General features: G+C 39.5%; 1 protein-coding gene across 3 annotated transcripts in view; it reads left to right on the forward strand.

Annotated features, from left to right (window-relative positions):
- The first annotated feature begins 11639 nt into the window (after window positions 1–11639).
- Window positions 11640–22120, forward strand: part of USP48 (ubiquitin specific peptidase 48) — a 61881-nt gene continuing 51400 nt past the window's right edge. For 2 of the 3 annotated variants that reach the window (XM_051988305.1, XM_051988306.1), the window contains exon 1: window positions 13631–13930. In XM_051988305.1, the coding sequence (XP_051844265.1) occupies window positions 13797–13930 (134 nt within the window). In that variant the 5' untranslated portion in view covers window positions 13631–13796. Of the gene's footprint in view, window positions 13931–22120 lie in introns of all 3 variants that reach the window. The other variant, XM_051988307.1, reaches the window with a different exon arrangement.

A 22120-nucleotide genomic window follows, 5' to 3' on the forward strand; every position in this document is an offset into this window, starting at 1 on the left:
GTCTCTCCAGTCCTCTCTGTATTCATCCTGCTGGTCATTTCTTACAGAACAATAATATTCCATAACATTCATATACCACAATTTACCCAGCCATTCTCCAATTGATGGGCATCCAGTGAATGGCTCAATTTCACAGGAATAGTGAGAAGCAGAAGTGATATAGATGACTCTAGAGGGAAAGTGAGGCAGATGACCTTGCATAGCCCTCCCTCACTTCAATCCAATTCACTTGCATGTCATGGCATTCCCCTCCCTGGGCTCCTCCCTGATTGTCATTATCCTCTTCTAAAACAAAGGACAAAAAAACAATCTTGTTCTCACTACTGAGTATCACCCCTCCTGACCAGCATTAAGAGGCAGTGCCCTCCTACTAGTTAATCCATTCAGTCCTAGAATTCCACCCAGGTTACATTGTCCTGAAGGATAAGAAAAAGAATGAGAATTCACCTAACTAATTGGTCCCAGGCTCCATTTTCTATCCTATGTAGCTATGCAGGAGAGTTTTATCCTGTGGCTCTTGGTTACTCCCAGCAGCTCACTTTCTACCTCTTGTTCTTTGGCAAATAATCTCCAAATCAATAATTGAAATCATTATTATTGGAAAGAAAATTTAAATTATCTACCCTGTGGCTCCACTCACAAATCCTGGGACTGACTCCAAATCCCCCTGGTACTGAGGTCCTGGGTAACTAGGTACCATTAGGAAAGAAAGTCTGAAACACTGGACAGTCCTTTGCCAATGTCTTCCATGTCATGCAATCAATTCCAAAGTTCTTTAGAGACCTTGAGAATGTCCTTGTATCACTTGTAATGTCCGTAAGAGCCAGCCTTGTGTGAGTTCTCTATAAAAAGTCTTTTAGAAAAATATACTTTTGGTATATGAACGTTACGGAATATTATTGTTCTGTAAGAAATAACCAGCAGGATGAATACAGAGAGGACTGGCGAGACTTACATGAACTGATGCTAAGAGAAATGAGCAGAACCAGGAGCTCATTATATACCTCAATAACGCTATTGTATGAAGATGTATTCTGATGGAAGTGGATTTCTTTGACAAAGAGACCTAACTCAGTTTCAGTTGATAAATGGACAGAAGCAGCTACATCCAAAGAAAGAACACTGGGAAATGAATATAAACTGCTTGCATTTTTGTTTTTCTTCCCGGGTTATTTATACCTTCTGAATCCAATTCTCCCTGTGCAACAAGAGAACTGTTCGGTTGTGCAAACATATATTGTATCTAGTGTAATGCCAGAGAAACTGAGGCAGGAGAGATTAGAGGGTTTTATGGGAGAGTAAGATTGACTGGACAGAACTCTCGTCTCAGATTATCCAGTCAGAGATAAGTATACTGGGACCAAGGAATCCTCAGAGATAAGTATACTGGGACCAAGGAATCCATATTGGTCCCAGGACTGGAGGATCCAAAGAATCCAGGGTCCAGGATACAGCTGTCACACGCCATTCTCCAGCCATGAATGGAGGAACCCCAACTTCTTAAATACCTTTTTGGAGACAAAGAAGAGAAAGGGAGGGAAAGTTTTTATCAGGGAGGGGAAGCCATAAAACCCTAAAAAATCCAGAGACAAAGAAGTAAAGATATTGTGGGTTATCTTGGAATATTCTAAAGGAATATTGTAAATCCTTGAGGAGACAAAACAGTCAGGAATCTACTCTTTTAACTTGCTAATTTATAAGAGATTGAGACAGAACAGTTAAGGAAACTGAGACAGGGAAACTGAGTCAGGACAGTTAAAGAGAACTGTGGCATAACACTAGGATATACTGTAACTTATTTAACATGTAAAGGACTGCTTGCCATCTGGGGGAGGGGGTGGAGGGAGGGAGGGGAAAAATCGGAACAGAAGTGAGTGCAAGGGATAATGCTGTAAAAAATTACCCTGGCATGGGTTCTGTCAATAAAAAGTTATATACAAAAAAGATTAGAAGGGAAGCAACAAACTGGGAAAACATCTTCACAGTTAAAGGTTTTGATAAAGGCCTCATTTCCAAAATATATAGAGAACTGACTCAAATTTATAAGAAATCAAGCCATTCTCCAATTGATAAATGGTCAAAGGATATGTACAGACAATTTTCAGAGGATGAAATTGAAACTATTACCACTCATATGAAAGAGTGTTCCAAATCATTATTGATCAGAGAAATGCAAATTAAGACAACTCTGAGATACCACTACACACCTGTCAGATTGGCTAAGATGATAGGAAAAAATAATGATGAATGTTGGAGGGGATGCGGGAAAACGGGGACACTAATGCATTGTTGGTGGAGTTGTGAACGAATCCAACCATTCTGGAGAGCAATCTGGAATTATGCCCAAAAAATTATCAAACTGTGCATACCCTTTGATCCAGCAGTGTTACTACTGGGCTTATACCCCAAAGAAATACTAAAGAAGGGAAAGGGACCTGTATGTGCCAAAATGTTTGTAGCAGCCCTGTTTGTAGTGGCTAGAAACTGGAAAATGAATGGATGCCCATCAATTGGAGAATGGCTGGGTAAATTGTGGTATATGAATGTTATGGAATATTATTGTTCTGTAAGAAATGACCAGCAGGATGAATACAGAGAGGACTGGAGAGACTTACATGAACTGATGCTAAGTGAAATGAGCAGAACCAGGAGATCATTATACACTTCGACAACGATATTGTATGAGGACATATTTTGATGGAAGTGGATTTCTTTGACAAAGAGACCTAACTGAGTTTCAAGTGATAAATGATGGACAGAAGCAGCTACACCCAAAGAAAGAACACTGGGAAACGAATGTGAACTATCTGCATTTTTGTTTTTCTTCCCGAGTTATTTTTACCTTCTGAATCCAATTCTCCCTATGCAACAAGAGAACTGTTCGGTTCTGCAAACATATATTGTATCTAGGATATACTGCAACATATCCAACATATAAAGGACTGCTTGCCATCTAGGGGAGGGGGTGGAGGGAGGGAGGGGAAAAAAAAATCGGAACAGAAACGAGTGCAAGGGATAATGTTGTAAAAAAAAAAAAAAATTACCCTGGCATGGATTCTGTCAATATAAAGTAATTATTAAATAAAAATTAAAAAAAGAGAGAGAAAAATATACTTTTGACATTTCAAATAACATGGCCATCCCATTGAAATAGCTTTCTGCAGTAGAGATTAATTGCTCAGCAGTTCAGCTCAAGAGAGGACCTCGATGTCTGGTATCTTTTCTTGTCACATGAGCTTCTGAATCTTCCTAAGACAAGAATCAATGGACTTCCTGAAAGCCATGGACAAAAAGAAAAAAAGAATTGTCTAGATATTTTGTTTCAAGAGGTAAGGTAAATAGGAAAATGAAAGAATCCACTAGTCACCTCCTGAAAGAAACTCTAAAAGTTCCCACCAATATTATAGGCAAAACCCAGTGTTCCCAGGTCAAGAAGATAATAATACAACCAGAAGAAAAATCAGGATTACACAAGATTTAGCAGGTACTACCATAAAAGAAGTGAAGGTCTTAAAATATAATATTCCAGAAGAAAAAAGATTTAGGATTACAACCAAGAATAACCTATCCAGCATAATACCACGGGGAAAAAATGGATATTTGCTGAAATTGAGAACTTTCAAGTATTCCTGATGAAAAGACAAGAGCTGAATAGAAAAACCACATTTAAACACAAAACTCAAGTGAAATATAGAAAGATAAATGTGAATAAGAAATCACACGGGACTACACAAGATTAAACTGTTGATATTCTTATATGAGATGAGGATACATGTAACTCTTCAGAACTTTTATCATCAACAAGAGTCTTAGAAGGAAACTAATTAGATAGCAGGCTCAGATATGACTTTATTATGCTGGGATAATCTCAACAACAACCAAAAAAAATGGAAGAGTAGGGAAGACTGTTTTTGCTTTAAGTTAGTGGATCATTGGGCATGTGAATTTGCTAGCAAAGACAGGGGAAGGAGAGAGGGAAGCAGGAAGGGGCCCATGTGAAGCGGAGGGAGGGGGCCAGCACAGGGTTCAAGGACATGTGTGGGCCAGACAGAGAACTCAGGGCAGAAGTAGGAAGAAGGGGAGAGAAGGATAAGACCAGTTTTGTGGGAGCCTAGCCTGATCAACAGGAAGAAGGGGGGCATGAGGGTGGTAAGGGACACATGGATGCCAGACATTGACAGAAAGGAAGAGGAGGGATGACTTCAGTGGACAAATAAGGACTTTTTCTTGTTTCTGGAGGTCTCAATTCTTCCTGAAGACTTTAATTCTGCTTTCACTTGGAGACTTTTTTTACATTTTTGTTTTTTGTTTTGGGATTTTTTTTTTGGGGGGGGGAAGGGGGTCTGCCCCACATAGCACCAAGCCAAGGGGCCAGAGAGGAGAGAACACAGTAATAATGATGAGGTCCTAGGCAACTAGGTGAGGCTGGTAGAGAAAGCCTGAAGTACTAATGAGTCCCTGAGACAAGCAGGAGGGAGATCAATTCAATCTTAAGCTCCCACCCTCTGTGGAGATCTTGGGCAGCCCCACTTTGCTGTTCCCCATCAGAAACCCAAGTTACGTCAAACACCTGAGGTTGAAGTTCCCCTATAAATCTGCCCACATCATCTTTACTGAATCTCTTTTGGGTTAGCCCCGCTATGGTCCTCTGCCTCCAGTGTCTTTCCTTTCATTCCCTCCACCATGTCTCATTGCGTCTTTCTCCTTGTTATAGCTAATTCTTATAGGACACTAAATTCCTCTTAGGATCTAGCTCTTGTGAGAAGGGGATGGGAGGATGCCCACCCCAAGTACAGAATCAGGAGTAAGTTTTATATTGTTAGTTTGCTTCCTTACCTCTCCCTTCAAGGTTAGGATTGGTCAGACTTACATTCATAGTTAGTTACAATTGGTTGGCTTTATAATCCAAATTACAATTAGGTCATATTCACAATTAGAGTTATAATTGGTCCATTTAATATACTCTTTATTCAGAGGAAAAAGGACCTACTTGTGCAAAAATATTTGTAGCAGCTCTTTTTGTGATTGTAAAGAAGTGGATATCCATCAATTGAGAAATGACTGACCAAGTTGCAGCACCTGAAGGTAATGGAATATTATTGGTCTATAACAAAATGAACAAGCTGATTTTAGAAAGACCTGGAAAGATTTGCATGAATTGATGAAGCAAAACAAGCAGAATCAGGAATATATTATATACAATAACAGCAAGAATGTATAATGGTCAACTACGAAAGACTTGGTTCTTCTCAGCAGTTCAGTGATCCAAAGCAATCCCAATAAACTTTGAACAGAAAATGCCATCTGTATCCAGAAAAAGATCTAAGGAAATTGAAAGTAAATCAACAGATGCTATGGTCACTTCTTTTTTCTGTCTTATCTCTCTCATGGTTTTTCCCTTTTGCTCTTTTTTTTTTCCTCCCAACATAATTCATAAAACATGTATATGAAAATAATCTAAAACACACACACACACACACACACACACACACACACACACACACACACAAATACTCTTTATTCACTCATTCCATATGTCAAAAGGCTTGTGTCCTATCATTGACCTTAGCCTGTTTGGATTGGTTTAAGCCTGGGCCCTTTTGTCTGGTATTTTGTTATTCAGCCAGTTCATTGACTCACCTGGTGATTAGTTGGAGATATCTAAACAAGATACTTCACCCTTTCCTTCATCCTGTCTTGACTATATCTATGAAAATCTAATTCTTCATAATTCTCACATTCATCAGTCAATTACATATTCCCATCCCTTTCTCTTGGTTAATCATGAGTTCTATTAGGGAACATATCATGTTTTTTCCATTGTCAATTGCTATATATTCTCTGAAATCTGTTTCACTTTTACCATTCCTGGGATCTATTGTATCCCTTCATTTTGTTTGCAACCTCTCCTCATAAATAAACCTACCTTTTGCTAAAGAGAATTGCCCTTCATCACATGGCTGAACCCCAATATTTGGTGCCTACATCAATTTGGTGTTGAACCTCAAACATGTCAATATACATTAAAGGTGTTTTCTTGGAATGCAGATTTCTTTTAGAATTACATACGTAAAATCAATTTCGTGAGAACTGTTTGTATTGGGAAAGAGGGAAGGGAAAGGAAAAATGGGGGAAATTATCTCACATAAATAGGACACACAGGAGGAAGAATTAATACAATGGAGTGAGAGTGGAGGAGCAGGAAACACTTCAACCCCACTCTTATCTGAACTGGTTCTAAAGAAAGAATATATATACACAGTTAAGATACAGAAATTCATTTTACCCAACAGGTAGAAGGGAAAAAGGGACAGTGTAGATTCGAAGGAAGTTAAATTAAAGATTGGTCAGAAGTAAAAGAGACTGTTAATGAGGGGATAAGGTAAAAAGGAAGATAACTATAAGAGAACAGGATAGAGGGAAATATGTGATTAGTAGTAAATAGACCATCCCTCAAACCTACCTGTAAGCCATAAAATTATGAAATAAGTAACATGAAGCTCTGTTATCTCTAACTTTGTCCTATAAATTTATCTACTTTCTCCTGGTTCTTTGCTAAATCCTTTTGGAACTTAGCCTACTTCAGTGGGCATTACAGTTATAATAAATTGCCCCTTACCTTGGAGATGGGTTCAAGCCTGCGTATTCTTTTGAGACACCTTGCAATACCTGTCTGCAACTCCAACTTTTTGGGGGTCTCTTTTTGAACCTCAACATTATTACCACAGTTAAGGCTAGATTGCCTTGATTAGAATCTTTAAGATACTTATGATGGGAACCCAGACTTTCCCAGATTGCCTTTATTATATTATCTTCCAGGCAGTCTCAACATCTCAGTATACATCTTTATTGTAAAGAAATCTGTCAGGAAGTAGGCATAGACCAATGTCATACAGTACACCAAGATAAGTTCAAAACAAGAAAACATGATTTAGATATAAAAGATGATATCATAAGCACATTAGTGGATGCAGAAAATTATTTTTAGGAAGCGTTCTTCATCAAATGAAGGATAAAGAATTTTTCAAGGAGTAAAATCAATAATTTTAATTAAAAAGTATTCAAATTTTTTTCATAAACAAAAGCAATGCATCTAAAAGATGGGGTGGTGGGGAGAAAGAAGGGGAAAAAAGGAGAAAAATAGCTCTTACCAATTCTTGTTAAGTAGGACACACAACAATCAATTTCCAAATCAAAGTATTCCAAAAAGCTTTGAGACTTGGGTTACATATGCAAATTTAACTCTAGGGGTAAAAAAAAGGAAGAATTTTTGTTATTGAGTATATACCAGGGCTTCATAACCTGTGGTCAAATGAACTTGTTTAAAAAATAATTTGATAATTACATTTCAATATAATTGGTTTCCTTTGTAGTCCTGTGTATTTTATATTATGCATTTAAAAAATATGATTTAACTTGATTGCCATAGAGAGCCATGACAGAAAAAACATTAAGAAGAACCTGTAGTTGATATGGTACACGTGGGTCCAATTGATTATTTATATTCAGCACCTGTCACCAAATACATTTTACATTTGGATCCCTTCTGGATAATTTATATGTATTTAACTCCCTATTAAATCTACCAGTTTACTAGTAGACTTAAATTAAAATTAATTAAATTACATTCAGACTTAAATGTCCAGTTTTTTACAAGGGCACTTTTATTAAACCCCATATAGACAGAGCAAATAGGAGAATTTTGTGATGGGAGGGGGCATCAACAGCTAGAAGATTAGAAAAGAAAGCTCTCTCCATATGGGTTGAAGATAGTATGTGAGTTAAAGTTTGAAGGGAACCAGGCATTCTGGGTGGTGGACATAAGAAAAGGAGCATTCCAGATTTGGGAAACAGTGAGCACAATAGGAGATGGAATGCAGTGTTTAGACTACTAGCTAGTGGTTCTCAAAGTCTGGTCCAGAGCATCCTCGGAATCTCTGAAATCCTTTCAGAGAGTCTACAAATTCATAATTGGTTTTTATTTTTAATGTGATCAATATCTATAACCATAACCCACATAAACAAAAACTCTTTGGACAGATCCTCAATCATTTTTAATAGGATAAAGATATTGAGAACAAAAGTTTGAGGACCACTGTCTCATTGAGACTGGTATTTTGAGTGTGAGAAGAATATTGTTACTACCTGAAAAGAGAAAGAGGAGCCATATAGTGAAAGGCATCAAAAGCCAAACATAAAAGTTAGTACTTTATCCTAGAGGCTGGAGCAGGCTAAAGTCTCAGTGGCTTTTTAGGGATATCAATTTGAAAGGAGGATTGGATAGAAAAGGAAGAAACGGGAATGGAGACCTATTAAGAGACAATTATAGGCTATAGTCCCAGTGAAGGGATGAGAGCTTTCCTTCTAGGACAGGCCTAGTGAGTGGAAAGTAATAATAATCATCATCATAATAATAAAAATAATACTTGTGAGATTTGTATTGCAAAGGGCTTTAGAAAGTGAATCAATAAGCATTTATTTAGCACCTATTTTGGGCCAGGCTTTGTGTTAAAGTAGAGGAGATGCAAAGGAAGGTCAAGGAAAATCCCTTCTATCCTAAAGTTCCCATTCTAAAGATTGAAACATGCAAAAATTCATGAATAAACAAGATAGATACAGGATAAATTGGAGGAAATGAAAGTTAATTGCAGAGAATTAAAATAAAAAATTAATGCATTTGCATCATGTGCATTAAAAGACATCAATACTTGCAGAAGTTGAAATTTTAGATGAGATTTGGTGGAAGCCTAGAAGCTGAGATGCAGAAGTGCATTCCGGGTACAGAGATAGCCTGAGAAAATGCTCTGAGCTATGAGGTGGAATGCCTTGCTTGGGTAATAGCAAAAAAAAAAATAAATAAATAAAAATAGCAGTATCATTTGATTAAGAGTAAAGTATGGATACATTGGTGAGGGACAATGTTAAAAACGGCTTTGAACATCAAACAGGGGATTTAATTTTTGATCCTGGAAGTAATAGGGAGCCATTGGGATTTGAGGAGTGGGGGGACATGGTCAGACTTGTACTTGCACTTTAGGAAATTGCCTTTGATAAATAAATTGAAAGGTGGATTGGAATGGGGAAAGACTTGTGGCTAGGTGATCATCTTATAGGCATGAAGTACTGAGGGCCTGAATCAGGATGGTAGCAGTATCAGAGAAGAGAATGGGGCCTGAGTGAATATGACAAGTTGTGGCAACAGATAATGTTAGGCCTTTCTTGATCTAATTGTATCTGAACTGAGACAGGCTAAGTGACTTGCCCAGAATCATATAGCTAAGGTTTGAGGAAGGATTTGAACTTGGGTCTTCTTGACCCAACTGCTAGGGTTCTGGGGCTTGATACAATCAGCCATCTGCAAATAGGAGCACCTGGACAGTTTCCCTATCGATGAGGAACCCCTTTTCCATTTACCTTGGCCAAGGACTTTGATCAATAATGATAGCAGTGAATGATACTGACCAGCATATCTATGTCTCAGTATTCATAGCTGGAGAATCAGGGAGAAAAGTTCTCTTGTGATTGTGTGAGATTTGGATGGGGGTTTAGTTTCCACAGTTACAAAATTAAAATGAGAGAAGTTCAGAGAAATGAAATTTAAAAAATAAAATTGAAACTTAAGAAGTGGAGGCTAGGACATGGAAGAAGGAAACAAAGCTAATCAAAGGAAAATGTAATCAGGGGTGGGGAACTCAGACAAGCAAATGAATGTAATCAAGGGTGGGGATTTAAGAGGGGAAGCAAAGGAAGGCCAAGGAAAATCCCTTCTATTTTAAAGTTCCCATTCTAAAGACTGAAATATGCAAAAATTCATGAATAAACAAGATAGGTACAGATAAATTAATTGCAGAGAATTAAAATAAAAAATTTAGAATAAGAAACACAATGTAAAATATAATAAAAAGTAGCTATTTCTTTTTTTCTTTTTGTGGCCAGGTAACTAGCCCAGGGTCACACAACTAGGCAGTGCAAGTGTCTTAGGCTGCATTTGAATTGGAGTCCTCTTGATTCCAGGGCCTGGACTCTACCCAAGAGTTGGGGATTTAGAAAGAAGGTGCAGTAAACTCACTAGGGGGAATTAGGAGAAAGACTGAACTCCATCCAAATCAGGTGACCAGCAAGGGAAGTGTGATGACATAATCAGGGGTGGACATTCACACTCACTTTGGGGGATTTTGAGCTCTAGATAGGTTGTGACCTCTGGTGATCAATGGGATATCAGAGAACTTGTGTTTTGAGTATTAAAAAAAGACAAGCATTCCTTCCAAGCCTTCCTGTTCTACAGGATATCCATCTCTGCTGTTGGGTAAAGACTTTAAGTTCATCCCTCCTAAATCCAATTAACTGTAGCAAGCAATGATTCTAGGAGTGACCCAAGAGACATTTTGTTGGAGGAGTTTTAAACTCTTTTATCCACTCAACCTAAATGCTGTACTATTATTAATGGTAAACAAAAAAAACCTATGATAGTCTATATACATAGCAGCTAAATGTGGGTCTTGAAAATGTAATCTGTGGTAGTCATGTTCAAAAGTCTCCCTGTTTCTTTCACCCTGAGATCTGATTTCTGGGCTTAGAACTCAAGGGAGTTGAATTCAGAAAAGTCCCATATTTACAATTTTCAGTGCCACACTTTCTGTGATAGTGAAACAAAACAAAACAAACTGATAACTGGGATTTCCATTCATTGAGCATGTGCTAAACCAAGTGTGCCATATGAATGGAATGGAATATTCTTGTGCTCTAAGAAACATAGGATAGGAATATTTCTGAGAAGCAAGGGAAGATTCCTATGAACAGAAGAAAAATTTGAAACATAATACATAATAATTGATGAATGAAAGAACTTTTGACAGGGATACAATAACAAAAGGAAAGTGTTTCTGTCTTCGAGGGGATGACATTTTATTAGAAGAATAACACAAAATAATGGTAGTCAGGGAAGGATATTTTGGCTTAGAAAATCACCCAAATTGGTGAATGGAATTATAAAATTAAGGTATTGCTTCTGGGAGTAAGGACAGTATTGAGCTGATTATATAGACCTGAAAAGGGAAGGCTAGGGTGAGAAAGGAATAAAGTATGTTTGGGGGCCTATCTGAAATAGCCAGTAATAAGAAGATAGAGGGGGTAAACTAGGTAGATATTGTGAAGAGATAAATCCATGGAGGTGTGGTTTCTGGTTCTGGCTATTAGTAAAATGGCCCACGTATAAGAATACAAAGAATATAATAATGTAAGCAAACAAACTCTCAAATACAAAAACCAAATACAAATAAGACAAAAACCATGTTTGACCTAGAGGACACTAAAAAATACACTTGGAGAGATGGGGAATTGGGGAATATGAGTACAGAATTTTGCATACATTTTCCTACATAGCTACTGTAGTATTTCTGTTCTTAAAGAGTTTTTGTTACAAGATTCATGAGGGGGTGGAGGAAAACAGGATTAAATGAGGTGATATATGCCCAAGTGACTGATAGATTTTAAAATTATCAATAAAACGTTATTTAAAAAAAAATGGCCTTTTCAAAGTATGCCAGGGGTGTGTGGGTGTGTGTGTGTGTGAAAGAGAGAGAGAGACAGACAGACAGAGACAGACAGAGACAGACATTATTTTCAAAAATATTTTATATCAAACAATAAGCATCTGGGTCCGATTCTGTGCCAACTGTAAATACAATTCCAATATGGAAATACAAAGGGAAAAGCATAAGTTTGGGTCTTCAAGCAGTTTATATTCTAATCCAGGAGACAATTCATATAAATGAAAAGATACAAGGTAACCTATAATAGTTGGAAGGCTACTTGCAGTTGGGGGAGGGGGGCGGGGAATCCGGAAACGTTTCATGTGTAAGGAAGTTTTTGAGCTGTTGAAGGAAACCTAGGATAACAGAGACTGAGAGGGATAGTGTTTAAGGCACGGAGGACGGCCAGTACAAAGCCACGGAGATAAGAAATATTATATTGTTTGTGAGGGTCAGCCAAGAGTCCATGCTGTTCAAGGAGAGGAGTGATTTATAATCCCTGGAAAGGGAGAATGGTGGCAAGGTGTGAAGAGCTTTAGATGCCAAACAGGATTTTGCATTTCAGCCTAGATATAACAGGGAAGTACTGGAGTTTATTGAGGAGCATGGCAGACTTTCACTTTGGGGAAATTGGCCATTATGTAGATTATGGAATAGGGTTCGGGGAGAGTGGAGGCAAGCAGACGACTTTAGAGGTTAAAGCTGGAGTCCCGAAAGAATAAATTTCCTTCTAGGCAGAGAGAAGCTCTAGATGGATGTGAGCAAGTTGTAAATCTATTATGAATGGGGAATTACAAAAGTAATAAGAAGTCAGTTTGGAAATGAGATTAAAAAGAAAAGAAAAAGGGCCCGGAGCTTTTTTGCTCATTATCTAAGGTTCCAAGAAAGCAAGAAAGGTCCTTTGCAGTAGTGTGGTGCCTTGGGGTGAACCCGTGCTTGAGGATCACGCCAAAAGGGCCGAACTTGATTGGTCATTATGAGCCTGCCCACACGTTGCTCAGGCCCTATTTCCTTTTGATTATAGATGAATCACTACCATGATGGGAAATGTCTGCTAAGGCTGAGTGGGCAGTGATTTTTGGAGAGGCCCGAGTAGCCTTCATAAATTAGGCGAGCCCCTCTGAACCTCAGTTTCCTTATTTGTAAAATAAGCAATTGGATGAATGAGCTTTCTTAGAGACCTTCCTCGAAGGGCAGGGGGTGAAGGACAACGCTAAAAGAAGCAGTTTATAGGAAGGATAAGAGAGAATCAAGATTTGGAGTGGTTTGAGGTGCAATAAAGTGCCATCCACATGGCCTTGGGGACAAGTGGTGGATTTCATTCTGTCAATTTCTATGACTCAACCACCAAGAGAAAGGGCACGGAATAGGCAGGCGGTGGGCCAAAAAAAAAAAAAAAAAAACCATTCAGAGACTACATCTCCCAGCAAACACTATGCCATCGGCTGGGGCTGGCGGAGAGGGAGTGCTAGATCCTGCCGCAAACAACTCTGGGAACTGTGGTCCAGCCCGTAAAGCCAGTGGTCCACATTTACCCCCCAGGTGAGGCGAATCCTTTCAAAGGTGGCGGGGTGAAGGATTTCTAAGGCCAGACTGCTGAGTTATGGCTCCAAGTTAATGGGAGGTTCCTCCTCTCACGCTCTCCACCCCCAATCTCCAGCGAGTGCACACCTAGTAGACTTCACTGCCTTAAAAAAATATGGGGGAGGGGAAAGGGTCAAAGACAAAACAGCCACCCACTCAGACAAACGCCAGCAGGGGGAGGTTGGGAGTAAACTTTTCCTGGTCTTATCTCCTCTAGACTGACTTAGGTTAACGGGTCTCCGTTGCCTTAACAGGCTAGTCCAGTCATTTATCCCGAGGAGGATTTGGGGAGGGCAGTGATAGGTATGCGCAGGCGCGCGAGGGACGCGTAGGACGCTTCGGGAGCGCGCACGCGCCGCGACGGGGAGTAAACGTCCAACGTCCGGGCGCGGGGGGTATTGGTCGCGTCGCGTCGCGTCGTGGTGGGCGCAGGGCTGGGCTGGGCCCGGGCTTTGCGGGCGGCGGCAGGAGCAATAGCAGCAGCAGCAGCAGCAGCAGCAGTAGCAGTAGTAGCAGCAGCAGCAGCAGCAGCAGCAGCAGTAGCAGCAACAGTAGCAGTAGCAGCAGCAGCAGCAGCAGCAGCGGTGACTGAGGGGCCGTGCCGAGTGCGTGCGGGCGGGAGCGGACTGAAGCAGCGGCCTGTCCCTCCTCGCTAGCGGGCGGCGACGACAGCGGGACGCCATGGCCCCGCGGCTGCAGCTAGAGAAGGCCGCTTGGCGATGGGCGGAGACGGTGCGGCCCGAGGAGGTGTCGCAGGAGCACATAGAAGCGGCCTACCGCATCTGGCTGGAGCCCTGCATCCGGGGCGTGTGCAGGTGAGGCCCGCCCCCAGGCCCGGGGAGGGGCACCCGGACGGCGGGGACGCTGGGGGCGCGGGGAGAGGGGGGCTCGCTGCTGGGGGCCGCCGCCGCCCAAACTGCGACCCTGCAGCCGCGGGCTCCGAGCCTGGCGCGCACCTTTCGAATTCCCCCAGGAGCACCCCGGGCAACAAGCGCTAGTTAAATGCCTGCTGGGAGCCCGGCCTTCAGGGAGCCCTAAGAGCACCCGGCGCAGCCGACTTTGCCAGAGCTTGCCCCCAGCATGGAGCTGCCCCTGCCAGCTGCGTCCCCTCGTTCAGACTGGGAAACTGACGCCGGCACTTTTGCCCCTGGTTTGGCTCCGTCCCTTACCCCAAGCCCTCATGAATGCTGGCTCTCTGGCTTAGATCGCCTCTTATGCCGGGTGGGCTCGGGGCGCCGACGGGCAGCCTCTGTAATCTAGGCCTAGAGACCTCGAAACGCCTTGCGCGAGCTCCCAGGGGTAGGACTTGAATCCAGATCCTTTACTCGTGAGCGTATTCTTTACACTGGGCTCTGTAGCGTCTGGCGCCTCGCGGAAGAGGTGTCGCCATCTCCTCTGCTCATTTGACAGATGAGGAAACAGACGCACAGCCGGTTTTCGGGCTTGTCCCGGGAGTCGCAGCTGGTAACTGGGAGGCCGCATTTGAGCTCCAGGCTCGGTTCTCCCCAGTCGCCGTCTGCATTGATCTTATAGCCAGCTTTGTGTTCGATTGCTGGCGTCGTAAACCTCTGGAGGCCAGCGCTTAGCGCTGTGTCTGGCACTTAGTAGGCCCTTCCTAAATGTTTAATAAAATTGAGTGAAAACCAGAGAAGTGAGGCGACAGGACGATAGGGAGTTGGACCCAGAGATTCCCAGTTCCTGTTGTGAAGCGGGATGGTGGAATTCGTGCTCTCGGATGGTAGACAGGGACTTCTTACAAACGTATCTTCAAGATATCCTTGGTCCCTTCCCAGAGTTTTGCATTTGTAGGAACTTAGTGAATACTTGCTAAGTGGGGTTAGCAGCTTTAGACAAGGAAAAGGCCTCAAAGGTCACGGCCCAACTCCCTTCGGATTAACCGAGGAGGAAACGGGATCAGAAATGGAGGAGGGAAAAGGGAATAAAAATTGTCCGCTGTGTGCCAGGTACTGTGCTAATCGCTTTGCCAATATTCTCTCTCTGAAATGATTTGACCAGGACCATAATGAAAACTCGTGTCCATTGACTTCTGGTTATGTTGGGGGTGGGGGTAGAAGGGAAATACAGCTTTCCCCTTCCCTAAAATGTCAACTCCGGGACCGAAGTGTTTTGTATTCCCCTGCACAGCCTTTTCCCAAATTCATGTTAGAGCTAGAATAGAACAGAGATGAACCAGTTCTCGTTTTGTGAGCTCTGGAAAAGTGGGGTTGTAGGAGAACTGGGAGTTTGGAAGTCATTTCAGCCCCATTTAACGGGTTGAGAAAGGACTTGTCCAAGGTCACACAGCAAAAAAAAAAAAGCTTTTAAATGAGACCAGGCTTCCTTTCTCTCCCTCCCCCCTCCCCCCCTCTTAATGCTTTTCATCTGGTCCAAGGCTTACCTTTTCCCTGGAATTTATTATTATGTTTATAATTGGCATTTTATTTTTTCTCATTTACCAATGCAAATTTTCAACATTTACTTTCTTAAGATTTTAGTTTTCCAATTTTTTCCTTCCTTCCCTCTTAAGATGGCCAGCAATCTGATAGGTTATGCATACCCAGTTATGAAAACATTTCTTTCTACTTTAGCGATGTTATGAAAGAAGAAATGAGAAGGCACCAAAAAAAAAAAAAAAACTCCAACAAAAATGAAAATAATATACTTGAATCTGTTCAGACTCCATAATTCTTTCTTTGGGTGTAGTTAGCATTTTCTTTGGAATTGTATTGGGAATTCCTGCGCCTGAGAAAAGCTCAGTATTAATAATTGATCATCCAATGATGTCGCTGTTACTGTATATACAGTGGTTTACTGGTTTTCACATCCCAGGTTTTTCTAAAAATCCACCTGTTTATGTGTTAAAGAACAATAATAATCCATCATATTAATATTCCACAACTTGTTCTGCCATTCCCTAATGAATGGCATCCCCTCAACGGCCAATTCTTTGCTATATAGAAAGAGCTACTACATTTTTCTATGTGTGGGTCCTTTTCTATTTGTTTATGATCTCTGGAATATAGTCACAGTTGTGATATTGTTGAATCAATGGGAATGCACAGTTGCCCTTTGGGGATGGTTCTGGAATTTATTTTTCAGATATAATCAGATGTAAAATTAAGAGTTTTGATAGAGCTAGTACTTTTTTTTTTTTTTTTGGCTGAGGGAATTGGGGTTAAGTGACTTTACCTCCAGGGGCACATAGGAAGTGTTAAGTGTCTGAGGTCACATTTGAACTCGGGTCCTCCTGATTTCCGGGATGGTTCCACTGCACCACCTAGCTGCCCCCAAAGTACTTTTTAGAGTATTTAGAACCTCCTTCACTGACATTTCACATTCAAACATTCATTAATCGCCTGCTTTGTTAAACCACGAAGTTGTTAAAGAGAAAGATATAACCTTCTCCTTGACCAGGACTAGGTATCGCATTGAAAATGTCTAAATGTAGGGCGAAAGAGTGTTGGGTTTGTGGTCTGGTTTAAAGACTCTTTACATGTTGGGAAAGTTGGGAGTGGAGGTTGTGGATTCTGAGAGTGCATCCCATCTTTTTCTTTGTTGCTTTGGGCAAATAAATCTCTTGTGGGACTCTTTTCTCCTCAGTAAATTGGGGATAGTTAATCCTGGATGTCTTATAATTATAAAAATAATAGTTATAGGATTTAGAGCTAATAGGAACTTTTGAAATTATCTGGTCCAACTTCAATTTACAAATGAGGAAACTCTGAAGTTATGTGTCCATGGTTGACAGGTGATGGTGATTGTCTGGGAAGCCCTTTGTAATTGGGAATGGTGTAGGAAGGGGAAATAATTCTCCAAGTGTGGGGATCTAATAGGATATGAAGAAAGCAAAAGTCCCTTCCCGCCTTGAAGGAATTCAGTCTTACTGGAATACTAGGTGTGAGCAGCTGTGTACATATCAGAGGACAGGATAAATTGGACTAAATCTCAGGGAAGGAACTAGTATGAAAGGAAATGGGGAAGATTTAGTTGCCCAAAGTAAGAGTTTTACTAAAAAAGGGCCTCTATATTTAAGGAAACTATAATGTAGAACTAGGTCAGTGTCAGGTTCCAAAAGAGTTGTCTTTCTACCATACTTATGGAGGGCTGAGATACTGGGAGAAAAGTGCAGAAAGGCAACAGAGAACTAGAAATATCCTTCACTACTTGGAGAGGAGAGTAGACATGAAATAGGGAAGGAAGATATTTTTTTACAGGACTTGGAGAGGTCTTTTGTCTGCTGGGGCAAGCTATAGACAGCACATCTATTCCACAAGTTGCTATGGCAAAAACAATCCACTCCCTAGTGGCCACTCTTCTCTTAATAAACTGTTTCAGATTGGTTAGTGATCCCTAGATGATACAGCAAGTCCCTCATTAGACCCTTTCTACTTTTGTAGGATCTGAAAGTTTGTTTTGTTAAGCATAATCTTTAAAAATCCAGGTAACTTCTCACCTTCACCTTACATGAGGTATTAGAGGGGAGTATTCATCAGAAATGCTTGAATAGTTATAGTTAACTTTGTATAGTACTTTAATGTTTACATTGTTTTGTAAACATTTTGTAACATTTAAAAATCATAGGCAAACCTGTAAAACAGATAAATTTAGACTGCTTCTTTGCATTAAGATTTTTTTTCCCCCTTCTGTTTGGTTTTTAAAAATTTTAAGAACCTGTCCCTAACCCACCCTTTCCAAACTTATTATACATCATTCTCCTTTCCTGGACTCTGGCTTGGCCAAGCTGACTTTTTTATTTTGAATTTTGAATTTAAAACGGCAAAATAAGATTTTCACATACTTGATAAAATACTAGAAAGATAAAATACAAAAAGACAATTAAATAAGACTCATTTCAAAAGATAGTGAGCAGATGGCAAGTGAGTAATAAGAAGAGGAGGAAAAAGGTAATCATTGAGAAACTTAAAATATTAAGCATCTCATCTGAGAGGGTCACATCAGAGGAGGAACTCTTTGGAAGTTTGAAAAGGACTTTGGAATTCCCTTTGTAAAGAGTGGGGTTTTACAACATTTTCTAATACTTACTCCTGGATCTAATTTCGCAGGAATCTAGTTTTATGGTAAAAGCTTCTAGGTCTCCTGTGATCCTGACTAGGTCCTTAATAACTTTGATAACAAACAGGTTTGCATGTTTGGGAACATTGAACCTCTAAGTCCTTGGGCTTTTCTTCAGGAAGTCATTGATGGAGTCTTCCTATTTTCTTTTCAATCTCTTGTTCTAAAAGTTATTTTAAGTCCATAAAAAGTTTTAAAATCTTTTTTTTTTTAACAGGTTATGTGTTAAAACTCAAAACTTTGTTTTAATATTTCTTTTTCAGGGTCACTCATTTCTGTCTGATCTCTTGTTTCAAAGGAGTCTATTAAGTAATAATTGGTAAAACATTTACCAGTTTCTTTTCTAAGAGAATTTTCTAATTTTTGCCTCAACTTTTTTTTAATCTTGCTTCATTTAATGCAATTAATTTGTGAAAAGTGCAAAATGAATTTATTTTTCCCCTTAAACTCTTCTACCCTTTCCTGTTATTGTAGATTAAAAAACAATCCCATACTTCTATTGTCTCAGGTTTACAACATAGGAGTCTTCCTAGACCATGACTTATATCCAAACTATTGTTTTATGGCTTGTCGATTACCTCCTCTCAAGATCTCTGGAGTTTTTCCCTTTCTCTGCTCTGTCACTTCTATCAGTCTACTGCACCTGGATTGTTTTGATGGCCTGCTGATGTTTGCCTTCAAATCTCTTCCCAGTTCAGTTCCATTCAGCCACCCAGAGTAATTGTCCTAAAAGCAGAGTTCCAATCATGTCATTCCTCACTCGGTAAAACTCCAGTGCCCTTTATCTTGAAGATGGTTTCCGAGCTCTTTGTAGTCCTCCTGACCTCAAGGCCAATGTTCTCATGTTTTTAAAAGACAAATCAGATCAAAGAGGGGGAAAATAGGAGAGAAGGAAAAACATTACCACCATCACCCCCCCCCCCCCAAAAAAAAAAAAAGATGAAAATACTGTGTTTTGATCCACATGCAGATTTCCTCTGGATATGAATGGCATTTTCCATCCCAACTCTATTGGAATTGTCTTACATTACTGCTTTATTGAAGAATCAAGTTCCATCCTAATTCATTCTCAGATAAAAATTTTTAAAATTTTATTTTTTTTAATAGCTTTATTTTTCAAATACATGCAAAGATAGTTTTCAACTATTCACTTTGCAAAACTTTGTTAATTTTTTTTTCTCCCTCCTATTCTAGACAGAAAGCAATCCACTATAGGTTAAACATGTACCATTTTTTATTGTGCTGCACAAGAAAAATATCAAGCATCTACCACCACCAAAAAATTATGAAAATACTTCTATGCTTTGATCCACATTGTCTCCATAGTTGATGGTTCTATCACAAGTCTATTAGAATTGCCTTGAATCACCCTATTGTTGAAAAGAGCCAAGTCCATCCCAGTTTGATCATCACGCCATCTTTTTGTTGCTGTGTATAATGTTCTTTTGGTTCTATTCATTTAGCATCAGTTCATGTTCAGTCTCTCCAGACTTTTTCTGAAATCATTCTGCTCAGTTCTTATAGAACAATAATGTCACATTATATTAACATCATAACTTCAAAGAAGCTAGGTAAGTGAGGATTCAGATGAGGAGAAGAGGATTCTAGGGATAGAGAACCAAAAAAAAAAAACCCACTCTTTAATTCCTTATCAGGAGATATGTCTTCTAAGGAACAGTTAGAAGACCAGTGTCATTGGATTGAGTGGGGAGGTGTAGGTATTGGAGGTAAAGGAGTTTGAAAAAGATAGGTTATCTTGAACTGCCTTTACTGGTAAATCGTTTTGCCTCTTGTCTTCTGACTGACCCTGTTGACCAAGAAATCTCTTAAGCATAGTTTCTTGTTGAATTTCTTGATCCATTATTTCTCCTGGGGAAAACATCTGGAATGGGAGCTAAGCTTGCTGTCCCTTCTTCATTTGTTATTACATAGGAATCTATGCCTCTCATTTGGAATTGATTGTCCCCCATGCCTGGAATGTTCTTCCTTACCTTTACTTTCTAGAATCCACTTATCCTTTAAAAACAAAACAAACCAAAAAAACCCCCAAGACCATCATCCTTTGATCCCTTGAGCTCCTAATGTTCTTTAAGCAAAAGCTGGTTCTTTCTAGGATTTTTAATTAACTCCATCATTGTGATAAGTGAGAAAGCAAGATCCATAATCTTTGCATAATAAAAAATTAAATTATGTTTAGTAGGCTTTGACTATGGCAGTAGCCTGATTTAATGGGTAAAAAATGCTGGTTTCAACATTAGAAATAGTTGGATTCAAGTCTTGTATCTGATATGTATTGTCTGAATGACTCTAGACAAGTCATTTGAATACTAAGCAACATTTTAAGTAAACAGAAGAGAAATATTCCTTGCCTTCAAAGAACTTAAATTTTTCTAGAGTTGACAACATGGCTATATACAAATCAAATTCAAGGTAATATGGCAAGGGACAGCCCTAACAGTAAGCATCAGCAGGGGGCATCCCTGAGAAATTAACAACTTTTAATTGTTTTCTTTATTTTTCTGGTTGTATATACATATACATTAATTTTTTCTGTTTTGTTATGTTTTGGAAAGGCAATTAAGGGACTCGCCCAGAATCACATAGCTAGTAAGTGTTAAATGTTTTCAGATTTGAACTCGTTTTTCCTGACTTTAGGGCTAGTGCTCTATCCATTGTACCATCTAGCTGTCCCATATTTCTTTAAATACACATTTCTTTATGAATCATATTGGGAGAGAAATCGAAACAAAAGGGAAAAGCCACAAGTGGGGGGAAAAAACAGAAGGAAAAGAAAAATATGGACATAGCATGTGTTGTTTACATTCATTTTCCATAATTTTCTTCGAATGTAAATGGTGTTTTCTTTTAATCAATAATCAACTTTATTTTTTCTAATTAAACATGTATATTAATTTTAAAAAATACATTTCTTTGCGAATCATGTTGAGGAAAAAAATCACAACAAAAGAGAAATCACAGAAGGAAAAAAAAAAGGGAAAAATGAACATAGCATAATGTGTGTGTTTACATTCATTTTCTATAGTTCTCTTTGGATGTAAATGGCATTTTCTATCCAAAGTTTATTAGGATTGTTTAGGATCATTGAACTGCTGAGAGAGAACAAATCTTTCATAGTTGGTCATGGCACAATCTTGCTATTACTGTGTACAATGTATTCCTGGTTCTACTTGTTTTGTTCAGCATCAGTTCTTGTAAATCTTTCCAGGTCTTTCTAAAATGCTTGTTTATAGAACATTAAATCTCTAAACTGCTTGTTTATGGAACATTAAATCTCCGTTATTTTCATATAACTTATTCAGCCATTTCCCCAATCTACTCACTTTCCAGTTCTTTTCTACCACAGAAAGAGCTGCTATAAAAATTTTTGTACATGTGGGTCCTTTTCCCTCCTTTATGATTTCCTTGAGATACAGACCCAGTAGAGACACTGCTGGGTCAAAGGATATAGCCCTTGGGGCATAGTTCTAGATTGCTTTCCAGAATGGCTGGATCATCTCATAACTGACCCAAGAAGTTTTAAAGGAAGGCAGTGATTTGGGGGGAGAGGGGACATTAAAGTTATGGAGAATATCCTGGGAACTGCCAACGTCCAGAAATGGAAGCTGGAGTATTCTGTGAAGAACAGCATGTAGGTCCATAAGTAAAGCTAAACCACAAAGAGCCCAGAGGGGAGATTGACTGTGTATAGACTGGAAATGTAGATGTCAAGTGAGTAGCTTTAAATGTCAAATGGCATAATTTTTATTCTAGAAATAATTTGTAACTGGAGTTTATAGAATAGGCTATTGTTTTGACTAGACTTGTGGTCTAAGAAAATTTCTGACAGCTATGTGAAAGATATTTTGGAATTGATTATGGTTTGTAAAGATACGAAAATGAAAACTAAGAATTTAAGAATTAAAGACAGGAGT

This window comes from Antechinus flavipes, chromosome 3, assembly GCF_016432865.1.
Source record: "Antechinus flavipes isolate AdamAnt ecotype Samford, QLD, Australia chromosome 3, AdamAnt_v2, whole genome shotgun sequence".
In the NCBI taxonomy this organism is placed as follows: domain Eukaryota; kingdom Metazoa; phylum Chordata; class Mammalia; order Dasyuromorphia; family Dasyuridae; genus Antechinus; species Antechinus flavipes.